The sequence below is a fragment of the Malaya genurostris genome, chromosome 2, assembly GCF_030247185.1.
Source record: "Malaya genurostris strain Urasoe2022 chromosome 2, Malgen_1.1, whole genome shotgun sequence".
In the NCBI taxonomy this organism is placed as follows: Eukaryota; Metazoa; Arthropoda; class Insecta; order Diptera; family Culicidae; genus Malaya; species Malaya genurostris.
Genome location: NC_080571.1, coordinates 143441599 through 143454493, shown reverse-complemented (window position 1 = coordinate 143454493; position 12895 = coordinate 143441599). Strand labels below are relative to the sequence as shown.

The 12895-nt window shown below is 37.1% G+C and overlaps 1 protein-coding gene across 5 annotated transcripts in view; it reads left to right on the top strand.

Moving 5' to 3' along the window:
• Window positions 1-12895, top strand: part of LOC131429963 (glutamate [NMDA] receptor subunit 1) — a 641009-nt gene that overhangs the window by 214585 nt on the left and 413529 nt on the right. Inside the window, exon 1 of one of the 5 annotated variants that reach the window (XM_058594516.1) lies at window positions 4147-4165. The exons of the other annotated variants lie outside the window; for them this stretch is intronic. Coding sequence (XP_058450499.1) covers window positions 4163-4165 — 3 coding nt within the window. The 5' untranslated portion in view covers window positions 4147-4162. Of the gene's footprint in view, window positions 1-4146; window positions 4166-12895 lie in introns of those variants that run through there. 5 annotated transcript variants of the gene reach the window in all.

Genomic DNA, 12895 nt, shown 5'->3' with positions numbered 1-12895 from the left:
TCTTCTTCAAAAGAACGACTGACCACAAAATAACATTCAAATATTTCGGATTTACTATCCAGGGTTAATCAAGAAAATTTCCAACCCGGGAAGATCTTTGATCACATCAGGAATCGAACCCGATATCTTAACCAGTATCAGACAGTAATTCACCTGACCCTTCCCGCCGGACCAGTTCATCGCTACACACATCAACTACGATGGAGTAACGAGACTGCGGAGGAGCAGAGCCAAGCCTAATTCCATCAACAACTGTCGATCCCAATTAGTTTATCGGATCTATTCCTTAAATTATTAATCCAACTTTGCGATCAAGGTCAAGAGCAAAGTTAGCACACTGAATGCTAAGGCTCTTCGGCCAGTCCTGTTCGCTTTCCAAATAGTCACTACCTGTTTCGCACGCGAGGCTCAAACGTTTGTAGACTGCTCATTATTTTTAACTCTTAAACAAACTAAAAATCCATCATCATCATATCGAACATAGTAACTTAATACGTCTCACAATAATATATATAAACAAAAAAAAATACAATCTTCGTAATACGTAAACAGAATAAAAAATCTAAAAAACTTGAACTAACTAACTAAATATTTGCTTACAAAGCGGACTTTATGTGTGAAATACATAACTTTTTGAACTACACCAATGTCGTCGCGCGTTTGATTTCTTTTTTAATCGAATTGAAAAAACTTATTCCCTTGTACAATAATGAGTTTTGCGATCTGGCTAACAAAACGCTTGATGCTCTAGCATCAGATGCGTTTCTAGTATTGTACCTATGCAAATCAGTTCCTCTTTCAATTCGACCACACAAATATCGAGGCAGCATGCCTTTTAATATCTTGAAAATAAATACCATGGTTAAGTAGTAAATTCTCTGTTTCACTGAAATCCATTGTAATGCATTCAGTAGAAAAATCTGAGGAGGTGCATAACATTATCTGCTACATATTTTTATTTGTGGTGAAATTACTGTTTTATACAAGAGAATCTTACTATGGGTCGTTAAGTCATTTTTCAAATGACATAATACTTCATACTTTTTGGCAATCTTCTTGATGACGTTATTGATATGAGTTTTCAATGGTAACTTTTCATCAATTATGACTCCAAGATACTTCATTTCTCTAACGTGATCAATAGTTTCACCATCAATTTCCACATTGGCGTCATGACCGGTGCTAACAAAAGAAATAACCATATATTTAGTTTTCGCGGCGTTTAGTTTTGTCGTGAATACGACTTACTTTACTATGGGGTGCCTTTTCAATATTTACCCTCTGAGAGAGTGATAAGTTTTTGATCGTGAATATCTATTGTTGTATTTAATGAATCAACAAAATTCTTGCGACATGCCATCGGAAATATGATCACAATTTTATGATAAAATTTTCAGTTTCGTGACATAGTCTCAAATAATTCAAAATTAAACTTTTCTGAAATGTTTAGTATAAACGAGTATCAAAGAGGATAATTCATAAGGCGCGTTTGCCTTTCTCGTATTTTGAAAGCTCATAGCTCAGTGATCTGTGGAAGGATTTATATAATGTAACTACCAATAGAATCGAAATTTTTCAATTTCAACGTGCATAGCAAAAGCATTGAAGTATTTCAATAGTACACTATTGAAAAACCTGTCTCATTTGACCCATGTCAACACCAGCCAATCAGAACGCGTTCTGAGGAAGAGAACAAAATATCTGCTGCTGTACAACAAATCGTCCGAGAAAAATGTTCCGAAAAGTTGTGAATATCGCAGTGAATTCCTCAATTTGGTCCTTCTGAATGCTAGAAACGAATCCCTACAGCATATTGATAGTTAATTTAGTACGTAATCCCCAAGTTAGCATTGGGAAAAAAAACAACGGTGGAGAGCATTACACAATATCATCCGTTCTAATGGCTCTAAAAGTTTTCTAAAGAACTATTAGAATTTGTTGTTCGTAAATCGAAGGTAATTATCCTCAGTTTAGTGCAAATCTAGAACAGTTTGCTTAGATTTGTGCACTTTTTGCTGTGTGAAATTCACAGTAATCGAGATCAAGTGAAGCTCTCTTTGTTTTTGCGAAAAATGTGAAAAAGAGGAATGCTAGCATAATTCATACAATTGATATTCGGAAGTGTTAAGGAACATGTCAGTCGTTTTCGTATTCACGACATCCAGTAATGTCTCTGACATTACCCACCCGCCTTTTTTTTCATAAATACGTTTATTTCTTAAGGCAGTTTACATAAGTTTTTCTTCGCCGTAGCATCACTTTTACATAACATTCTTATCCTAATTTAATTCTAACATAGTCACAACGATTTGAATTTATTAAAACATATTCCTCTTATTACTTAAATATCATCTTAGGTAATTCGTCATTAGTTATAAATCTACTCGGAAATATTATTTGAACCAAACGATTAACTTCTATAAATTATAAAATAAGCTGTTATTTTCAGACATTTTGTTGATAATTCCATAAACTGTTTCGAGTTTGTTTGAATCATTACATAATTTCTATTCTAATTTAGCTATTGGTTGAACTCATGGACGCAGCTGGAATCAGAACTAAGTCTTAAAAGGGGCCTTTATTAAATTGAAACTCCAATTTTCTTTGTAAAATGATAAATAAGTTTCATGTATGGAAGGTCACGACAAGCAAGAATGTCTCGAACTGGGACATTTGATAGTCTACCTTGGGTACGCAATGAATTTATTAGTTGAGATCTGACATCACGATACTCCACGCATGTCCAAACAACATGGTCAATATCCCGATAACCTTCTCCACAAGCACAATGATTAGTCTCGGAGAGCCCAATTCGAAGGAGATGTGCGTCTAACGTGTAGTGATTGGACATGAGTCTGGACATCACACGAATGAAATCCATACTCACATCCAGTCCCCTGAACCATGCCTTTGTCGATATTTTCGGAATAATTGAGTGCATCCACCGACCCAGATCATCTTTATCGCAAGAAGCTTGTTCGTTGACGAGTCGCGCTATAGAATTCGTTGAAAGCAATCGGTCTCTCATAAATTTCACCCTCAATAGCACCTTTGGCTAAAATATCGGCTCTTTCATTGCCAGGAATGGAGCAATGAGCCGGGACCCAGACTATAGTGATTAGATAATTATTGTTCAATATGTCGTTCAGGAACTGTTTTATTTTACCCAAGAAAAACGGTTCAGTCTTGCCAGTCATGTTTTAGCGAATGGCTTCAATTTCACTCAGACTATCTGTGAAGAGGAAATAATGGTTTGGAGATAATGTGACGATTACACTCAAACTATAATGAACTGCTGCTAACTCTGCTATATAAACAGATGCAGGTTCTAGAAGCCTAAATGAGGCTGAAACATTATTGTTGAACATACCAAACCCTGTCGCTTCTTCAATTCGCGATCCGTCCGTGTAAAACATTTTCTCAGAGTCAATATGCCTGAACTTACTTGAAAATATTTTTGGGATTTCCGTCGAGCGTAGACGATCCGGGATTCCACGCACTTCGCGCTGCATGGATGTATTGAAAAATTAAAGTTGAGTCAGGGGCACTCAGGATGCTGACACGGATAGGAATTTGTCTTGATGGGTTGATTTCCTGTGACATGTGATTAAAATATACTGTCTTGAATTTTGTTTGAGATCGAAGTTCGACTAGTCGTTCGAAATTATTAATAACCAGGGGATTCTGCACCTCACATCATATTCGCAGGCGTGATGAAAGCTCCCAAAATCGGAACGAAAACAAACGCATCCATATTCCATCACTGAAAGTATCGTTGTTTGATACAATTTTATTAGATCTTGCGTATGAGCACCCCACCAAGATCCTGTTATTGTTCGTAAAAAATTTACACTTTGTTTTCATTTCTTTATCAGATACCTAATGTGTCCTCCCCACGTGGATTTGGAATCGAACCACACCCCGAGGTATTTAAAAGTTAAAACCTGTTGGATCATTCTTCCCATCATATGGAGCTGGAGCTGCGCGGGATCATGCTTTCTTGAAAAGACGACTAACTCTGTTTTCTCCGCAGAGAATTCGATACCCAGATGAACAGCCCAAACGGACAAGTTATCTAAGGGACAACAATTTTCTGATGCAGGACAACATCGCAATGGGTCTATATGAGTTGTGATTGGAAGCTGGTTTTCCCGGCTTTTGAATGGTGATAACTTTCACTTGCCTCCAGTCGAATTCAAAAAGTTGAATTTAATTCTGTCCAACCCAGGAGCGTTATTGTTACAAGACAAGAGTGCTATAGAAAATTCCATCATTGAAAATGTTTTATTAATAAAACCATTATTTGGAGGAGATTCACGAATAATGCTCTGCGTAGGAACAGAATCTGGGCAAACTTTCCTAGCATAGTCAAATATCCATCGGTTCGAGTATTCATCACTCTCATTGCCCACGTTACGATTCCTCATTCATCTGGCCGTGTTCCAAAGAGTGCTCATTGAGGTTTCTCTTGACAAACCTTCGACAAAATGTATCCAATAGCTACATTTTTGGCTCGAAGTATGCTCTTGTACTTGATTTCTAAAACCATAAGTTTTTCAAAATTCTGAGGAGTTCCTCCTCCCCGTTTTAGAAACGTCTTGCAAGCATTTTGTTTTGCGAGTTTAGCCTCTGAGCACTCTTTGTCCCACCAGGGGTTGGGAGGCCTTCTGTTAGTCGTTGGCCCAGGAAAGCGTTTAGTTTGGGATTGTTCTGCTGCCTCCAGAATCGAACAAATGAGGAAGTCATATTCTTCAAGTGAAGGGAGCTCTTCCATTGAATTCAAAATACTACTTTGGTATTTAATCCAGTCGATATTTTTTGTCAAATCATATGGAATGCTAGCTGAAGTAGCGATGCAATTGCTACTGCTAATTGAGATGATGATTGGTAAATGATCGTTACCGTGTAAATCAGGCAATATTTTCCAGATGATGATTGGTAAATGATCGCTACCGTGTAAATCAGACAATATTTTCCAGGTGCAATCTAGTCGAATTGATGTTGAGCAAAGAGATAGATCTAATGCACTTGTGCGTGCAGGAGGTCTTGGGATCCGTGTCGTGCTACCCATATTTAAAACTGTTATGTTAAAATTGTCACAAATGTTTTGTATTAAAGGTGATCTGTTATCATTGTAAACGGAACTCCACATCATTGCGTGCGAATTGAAATCTCCTAAAATCAAACGTGGAGCAGGAAGGGCTTCAACCATTTCATTAAGCTGTCGCTGTCCAACTTGTGTTTTTGGAGGAATATAAACCGAAACTATACAAATACCTTTTCCTTTAATGTTTATTTGGCAAACAACAACTTCTATAGAAGTTGAAGGAATGTTTAATTTATAAAAGGAATAGCATTTCTTAATTCCTAAAAGCACTCCATCATACGGAGAGTCTCTATCGAGACGTGTAATGTTAAAATCATTAAAATTTAAAGCTAAATGCAATAAGATTTTAAATGAATCAAGTTTTGGCATGATGCTTCGACAATTCCACTGCAGGACAGTGATTGTATCATTTGCGGCGGGTGATAAATTATCCATCTAAAGATACAAAATATAAGACAATTTTCCATTGAGCTGATAACTGCTTCAAAAAGGTTCTAGCTATTCGACGGAATGTCATTATGAGGGTCTTTAAGGGTTCAGATATATTGAATGCTGAGAAAATCCATTCTACAATTTCCGAAAACTTCAGTAATCCTGTTGGTGGCTTTGAAAGGGAGCCCACAGGATTATTATCTTTTTCTGTGCTAGATCCTGGATTGGTTTGTGAATTTGACAAACCAGGAGGCACAGTCTTTTGTTTTGACTTTTTTTGCTTAACACGGGGATCTTTTTTTGAAGATGAAATTTAAGGTGTCTGTTTTGGTAATTTGGAGGAAGACTTCTTTCTCTTAACTGACCCTTGGGTAGTGATGAGCGAATTACCTGCACTATTTTCGTCAGAGTCAGAGTCCTCTTGTTCGTCTAGATTTGAAAACCCGTTTTCGGTTTCCAAAGGGGGGACATCAATGACCGTTTTAAGCATTTCTGCATATGTGCGCCTAGACCATGCTTTTAAAGAAAGTTTAATTTTGTCTTTGTGCACTTTAAATGCAGTACATACTGAAATATCATTATGAGGACTATCCCCACAATAAATACATTTTTCAATTTCCTTGTTGCAATCATTATCTTTATGAGGCCCTTCTCACTTAATACATTTTGGTTTATTACTACAGTAAGTAGCTGTGTGGCCGAATTGTTTGCAGTTCGTACAATTCATTACATATGGAACAAAAAGCCGAACAGGGAGGCGAATTTTATCGACATAGACCTGGGACGCAACGCAGACCCGGCAAATGTCACGCGAAACGAGTCTGATGGGCGATAAACTTTTTTTCCCTCTTCATGAACTACTGAGTACAGTTGTTTGCACTCCAGTATTTTCACACCCTCAAGCATAGAGTTCTTGAAACGACCAACACCATGCTTGAGTAAATCATCTACCGAAAGACTCGCTTCGGTAACAACACCGTCAATTTTGACATCTTTGGAGGGTATATAAACTTTATACTCTATAGTGAAATGTTCCGAAGAGACAATATCATTTGCGTGTTTCAAATTATTTACTACAACACAAATTTTATCGTTATTCACTTTTATGATCTCTTTGATTGAGGAGAATCGTGATGTCAAACCTTTAGAAATTTGTAAAATATTTGATGGCTTTATTTTACGTCTAAAAAAGACTATCCAAGGCCCAGAAGAACTCTCCTGATATTCTTTCGTTCGGGGGGGTATAAGATTCATGCTAGGTTTTTGAATCAAATTTTCGTCCATGGATTCATCCATTACATTGAAATTTTGAATCAAACTTTCAAATAAAAAATGAAACCATCACTACACAGTACTCAATCAAAAGGAAAAGAAAAAACTTCTAGCTTGAAATTGTTGTCTATCTCTGTTGCACTGCCGTGTTGATCCTCGTTGCTCTAGATGTTCTTGTTGGATGTATCTGGACGTTGATACAACGCTGAAGCTCACTGTAGCGATAGAATACGATGTGATGCTACTGCTACCTGACATCCAGCACCACACGATTTCCGATTCTCTTTTATATTCACCAGCTGCAACCAGCGCAGTTCACCGGTGTATACCTGCGTGTTGTATGGCAGTGGAAAGATCGAGTTGTCTTGTCTCCTTCTTCTTCTGCACCGAAGTGCCTTCGCACCGGTGTGCCTTTGCACTCTCCTGCTTCTATGTGCCTTTGCACTCTCCTTCTTCGATGTGCCTTTGCACTCTCTTGCTCAGCACTTGTGGCTGTATATTGTGGCCTGGGTAGAGCTTGGGAAACGCTTTTTGTTGTTTCCTTCACCAGCTTGGCCCAGCACTCTTATGCTCTCTTATGTAGCACGACTATACGTTTTAACGGCTGTTGCCAACAGGTATCTACCTGTAGTTCAACCGTTGTCGTATTTAACGCGTATAAACCAACCAGCGTTATTAAATTGTACGCTTCTATACACAACCTTCTCGGTTGAACGGCTACTACGAAAATGACGTTTAGTTTCAGTTGCTAAAACTTTAATCATCGAACCAGCGAAATTAGATCCTCGTTTAAATGTGCAACAGCTTCATTGAAATCTTTAGCCGTAATGAACAGAACAGTATGATCAGCAAACAAATTTATATCACACAGACGTCAGACTCGCTTCATGTCATTAATATACATAATAAATAGAATAGGACATAACACACTTCCCTGAGGGACACCAAGTGAATTACCGAGGGAACTAGACACTACATCGTTAAAAACAGTTTTTTTTTAGATTTACCACATAAATAGTTTTCAAACCATTTTTTTATACCGTCAAAAGTTACGCTTTCCGATGCACTATGTGTAGGCTTGATTAACTGTTTGAGAATTTTCCATAACTCTTTGCTGTTTTGTTGATTTTGATCGCTTCTCTTCTGTATGTATTCATATCTGGTCTTCTTCAGGGCCCGTGAATAAATATTTCGTGCTTGTGTATATCTACTCCAGTGACTATCATTGTTAGTTCTACAGAATCTCTTGTACTGTTTATTCCTCTCCCGTTTAATCGTAAGAGGTCTATTGAGTACCAACTACTCGAGCTGTTTTAACTAACATACTTTTCAGTTACTAATTCATTAGTACACCTTTTCAATATGTCAGTAAGAATAGAAGCCCTGTGATCCAAATTTCAAGTCAACTGTGTACAACCCGAGCTTCTTGATACAAGTCGAGATAGGGTTAGCTTTGAATAGTTTTTCCAACACTTGATTTTTATCGTATTTTCCTCATTTCTAAGGATACTCGTTACGGAAATTGCAATTGTCTCATGATCTGAAATACTGCAATCGGATTCCACATTTGAATAAACACCGTCGAAATTGGAATACACGTGATCTATCAATGTTTTACTGTATCTCGAAATCTTGCAAATTCATTCACAGTTTGCTTTAAATTGAAGTATTCTGTCAACTGTTTCATTTGATTCGAACCTTGATCACTGAGCCAATCAATATTAAAATCTCCAGTAACAATATTTAGTTGACCAAAATCGACGAAATTCTCCCACCAGTTTTCTAGAATTTCCAAAAACTGGCGGTCGCTTGAACTTGGAGAGTGGTAAGAAACTCCATAATTTCCCATCTGCATGCCTCTTTCAACTGATATTCCCAAGAACCAATTATTTCCAACTGCTTCGTTTGATTGAATGCTGAATTTAATTGATTCTCTGGCGTAAATTGCAACTCCACCCGTGTGCCTGGAATGGGACAAACAAAAAGCAACAGTGTAACCCGGAACACTGAACTGATCGAAAGCGTCAGAATCAGAATCAATATGTGTTTCTGAGAGCAAAACTAATGAAGGATGTCTATCCTCTATAAGATGACGCAATGCGACCAAATTAGAGGACAAACCGGCTATGTTCAAATACAAAATATCTGAATGCCTCTCATCCATTAGTTGCTATTTCATTGACATAATGTTGTTCTTTTTCGTTTCAAGCAATCTCAGATATACAGGACACTGCTTACTAAATGCTGGGTGGTGAATGTCTAAATTCAATTTTCTTTCTTTGTTCATTTTCAGACAATTACCGCATTTGAATTCAGTTGAAGAACACTCAGATGTTCTATGCGCGGAATTACATTTGGAACAATTTTCACTGTTTAAACATTCGGTACTCTATTGACCAAACTCACCACACTTGAAACAGCGCAATATGTTGAACGACTCGAAAACCGAACACCTATCCCAGCCGACGCAAACCTTGCCGGCGGCCATCAAACTAGAATAAGTACTTTTATCAACCTCAATTATGACACTATATTTGTTATATTTGAAGCGTGGATTCTCAAAGTCAGCAACAACTTTTACATCTTGGATCGAAATTTCCTGATTCTGACTTTTCAAAAGGTCAATAAATACATCAGAGGAATATCGATCACTCATCCCCTCTATTTCAGTTTTTTTCCCCGGGCTTGGGTATAACAGCATTGTATTCAGTTCCTAAATTGCTTTCAATGTTTTATTTCACTGATTGAATGTCCTCTCCTGCTGCGCACTCAACAATAATCGAGCCATCTTTACCATTTTTAAAATTACTAATTTTATGTCTTCTTGGATCTAACCTACACTTCAAAATCTTTCTCGTGTCATCACTCGTTTGCGAAGAGTTGACAGGTTTGATCATAATAACCGAACGATGCAAAAGCGAAGCTGTTGGAAGTACGCGAATCTATAAATAGATGCGAAATTAAAGCTAACGTTTCAGTCCTATTCTTAGCATGCTAGAGGTAGATTGTTGCTAGACAGCAAGACAAAAACGTGCCATAAAACGATTTGAAGCTTTAAGGGCTGATACCAGTTGTTAGCGTAAAACCGTGTCGCTCGCTGTGCGTATTACATTTCTCTTCATGCTCTCTCGTAAATGTGTAAAATGACTCTCGATGTGGCCGGGTGGCCAAGAAAGTTTTGATATTTTCGGTTACAAGTTTGACTACATCACATAAAATCCAATAGAGCTACCGCTTGTTTGGCAGCCTTGATGAGCCGATTTTATTTCTCTCTCATGTTTCGTTACGTAACCAGGATACAAGAGCAAAAAAATGGTGCCGCCATAGAAACGTACTTACCATTACAAAAATTACATTCACTTAATTTTTATCGCGACAACATACACGTTTTTATGCACTAATCGCATCTAAACTAAATTATCTAGACATTGTCAGGATAGATTTTTGATCCATGCTTTTGAAGGCGAGATTTTCAATGAACAAGTTGAAAGTTGCCGTTTTCAGCTATGCAACTCTTCCTTCAGAAAAAAGAATTTCCCGACCGCTAAGGTCAAACAAGCATTCTGAAATGTTCACAGAATAATCAAAACTAAATTTCTTAGAGATTGATTAATTTCTAATTTATATTAGATGAACTCGATTGATAATGAGAAATAGTTTATCGCTTCAACCGAAATCGCAGAATGGTAGAAAAACTTAATGCTAAAAAACTGCTTGCATAAAAAACTTGAACACAAGCTTGGCGAAGAGAAGCTTAATTATCGAAATCGCAAGTATGTACAAAGATATAATTGCATATATTTGGGATAATGGTGTAATTTCGTCGGTCATAAAACAAATGCAAATCAAGACAAAGGATGTTCGGTATTGGTTCGGATTGATTGAACTTTTTGATTGTAGATCATTAGAAATTTTTGTTGCCTTGTTCCACATCAACGGCTCGAACAACCCCATGGGGCTGATCCTTGTAGTTTTTGATAATTAAATGGATGCGAAATGCCATCTATTTTATATGATATTTTTTTAAACAAATGTAATATTTTCTTCACATGAGCTGGAAAAAGTTAGTAATTATTTTACAATTGACGCAGACAGTGGAACTGAATAAAATTGTTATAAAAGTGTATCGATACTACAATTGTCGAACGATAGTCAGATAGTAACACTTTGTGAGCATGTTGCCTAAAGTCCAATGAGTTATTTGAGAAGCGACAAGTAGGGTAACAGAGGTATTTTGGCCCACTTTAGGATTGATTTTATTTTGGACCACTTTGTAAAAATATCCACTAAATGTTGTAATATCTTTGAAAAACCCTTCCGCAATAGGTATTTACTGTTATTAACTTCAAATTGATGCAACATGAGCTACTTAACATTGATTAAATCCATAAAGTTTGTTAGGTGGGTCAAAATATATGAAGTGACCAAAATACCTCTGTTACCCTATGGAATCGAAATTAAACAATCTTGACAAATATGTTCTTCACTGATAGATGGTTTTCCGTACGAGAGTTATCATTACAAGTCTCGATTTTTTAGTAGAGAGAGAGAATGTGGTGTGCATGACTTGATAATGTCAGTTTTTTCCCATCGCATTATTAACATTGTTACCTTTTCAGTGATGCATCAGTAAAGACTGTCCCAGAAAGTACTACACTCTTCTCTAACCACTTGTGCAGTTGTTTATTCGTTTTCATTAGTTTGTTTCGAAATGCGTGAACTTTCAGCGGAACAACGTCGAAAAATTGTATACAAATGGTGCACAGAACGCGGACTGTCACTGAGAAAAATAGCAAAAATGGAAGGAGAAAGTGAAAAAGCCGTGCGAAATGCAATGAGGAAGTTCGGTGAGAATAACACCTTTGAGGATAAACCGAAAACGGGTCGAATAAAAGGTCCTGCTAACCCTCAGTTGGATAAACGTATACTGAAGGCGTTCGAGCAAAAGAAGGAGGTTTCAGTTCGGGAAGTGGACAAAACAGTGGGCACTTCGAAGTCAAATGTTCTTCGTGCTAAGGAACGTTTGAATCTTCGAACCTATAAAAAGCAGAAACAACCCAAACGTAGTCCGAAACAAGAAGCATCGATCAGGCCGAGGGTTCGAAAGCTGTACAATACGATTCTTGCTGGAAATTTGAAGTCTGTAAGGAATTTAATGAGAAACGTTCGCAAGAAGGTGCGCCAGCTAGTCTACAATGGCTAAGTAGCAAATGTTGAGAATAGTATTCTGTTGTTGTAGTCTAATATTATCAGTATATCGAAAAAAATATAAATATCTAACACTTGTGAATTATTTACAGCGAAATCAAAGTGTGTACATACTTTCTGAGACAGTCTTTAGACAGTGGGACATCGGGGCCGTAGGTCACTTAGATCATATATCTTTTTCCCGTGTCAAGTGATCTGTTGTTTACATCGTCAGATGGCTGCCCAACTCCATTCCCATATCTCAAATTTTCACACGTTCGATCACGTGCTTCTCGTAACAGTTTTTTCTTTCTCTTGCCATTTCGTCGCACTAATGATGGACACAACCGTGCTATTACAGACCTGCAGCGAATCTTCAATAGAGTTTCATCAGGATTTGATTTCCATTTGCCACGCCGTACCTAACGATCTAATTTTTTAAGTGTACTTAGAAATAATCATTTGGACTAAATTATGTCTGCTGGTTCGAATAAAACAAAATATAAGCTTCAAATGACTTCTATGTGTTATACGATGCATACGCTTTTTATTTCAGTGTGGTAGATAATCCAGATCGTTTTTGCCTTTCTCATATAGAAAGGTTATGCAATTACTGTGAAAACCGACTTTTGAATCGATATTAGATTCAAATGAAAGGTCTTGTGGTTAATTATGTCTGCTGGTTCGAATAAAACAAAATATAAGCTTCAAATGACTTCTATGCAAAAAAAACTATACAAAATTCCTGAATATTATTTAGATCCAACTTCCGGTTCCGGAATTATGGGGTAAAATGTGAGAAAAATGTGAAAATAAATGCACTAACTTTTCTCAGAGATGACTGAACCGATTTTCACAAACTTAGATTTAAATGAAAGATCTTGAGGTCCCATAAAA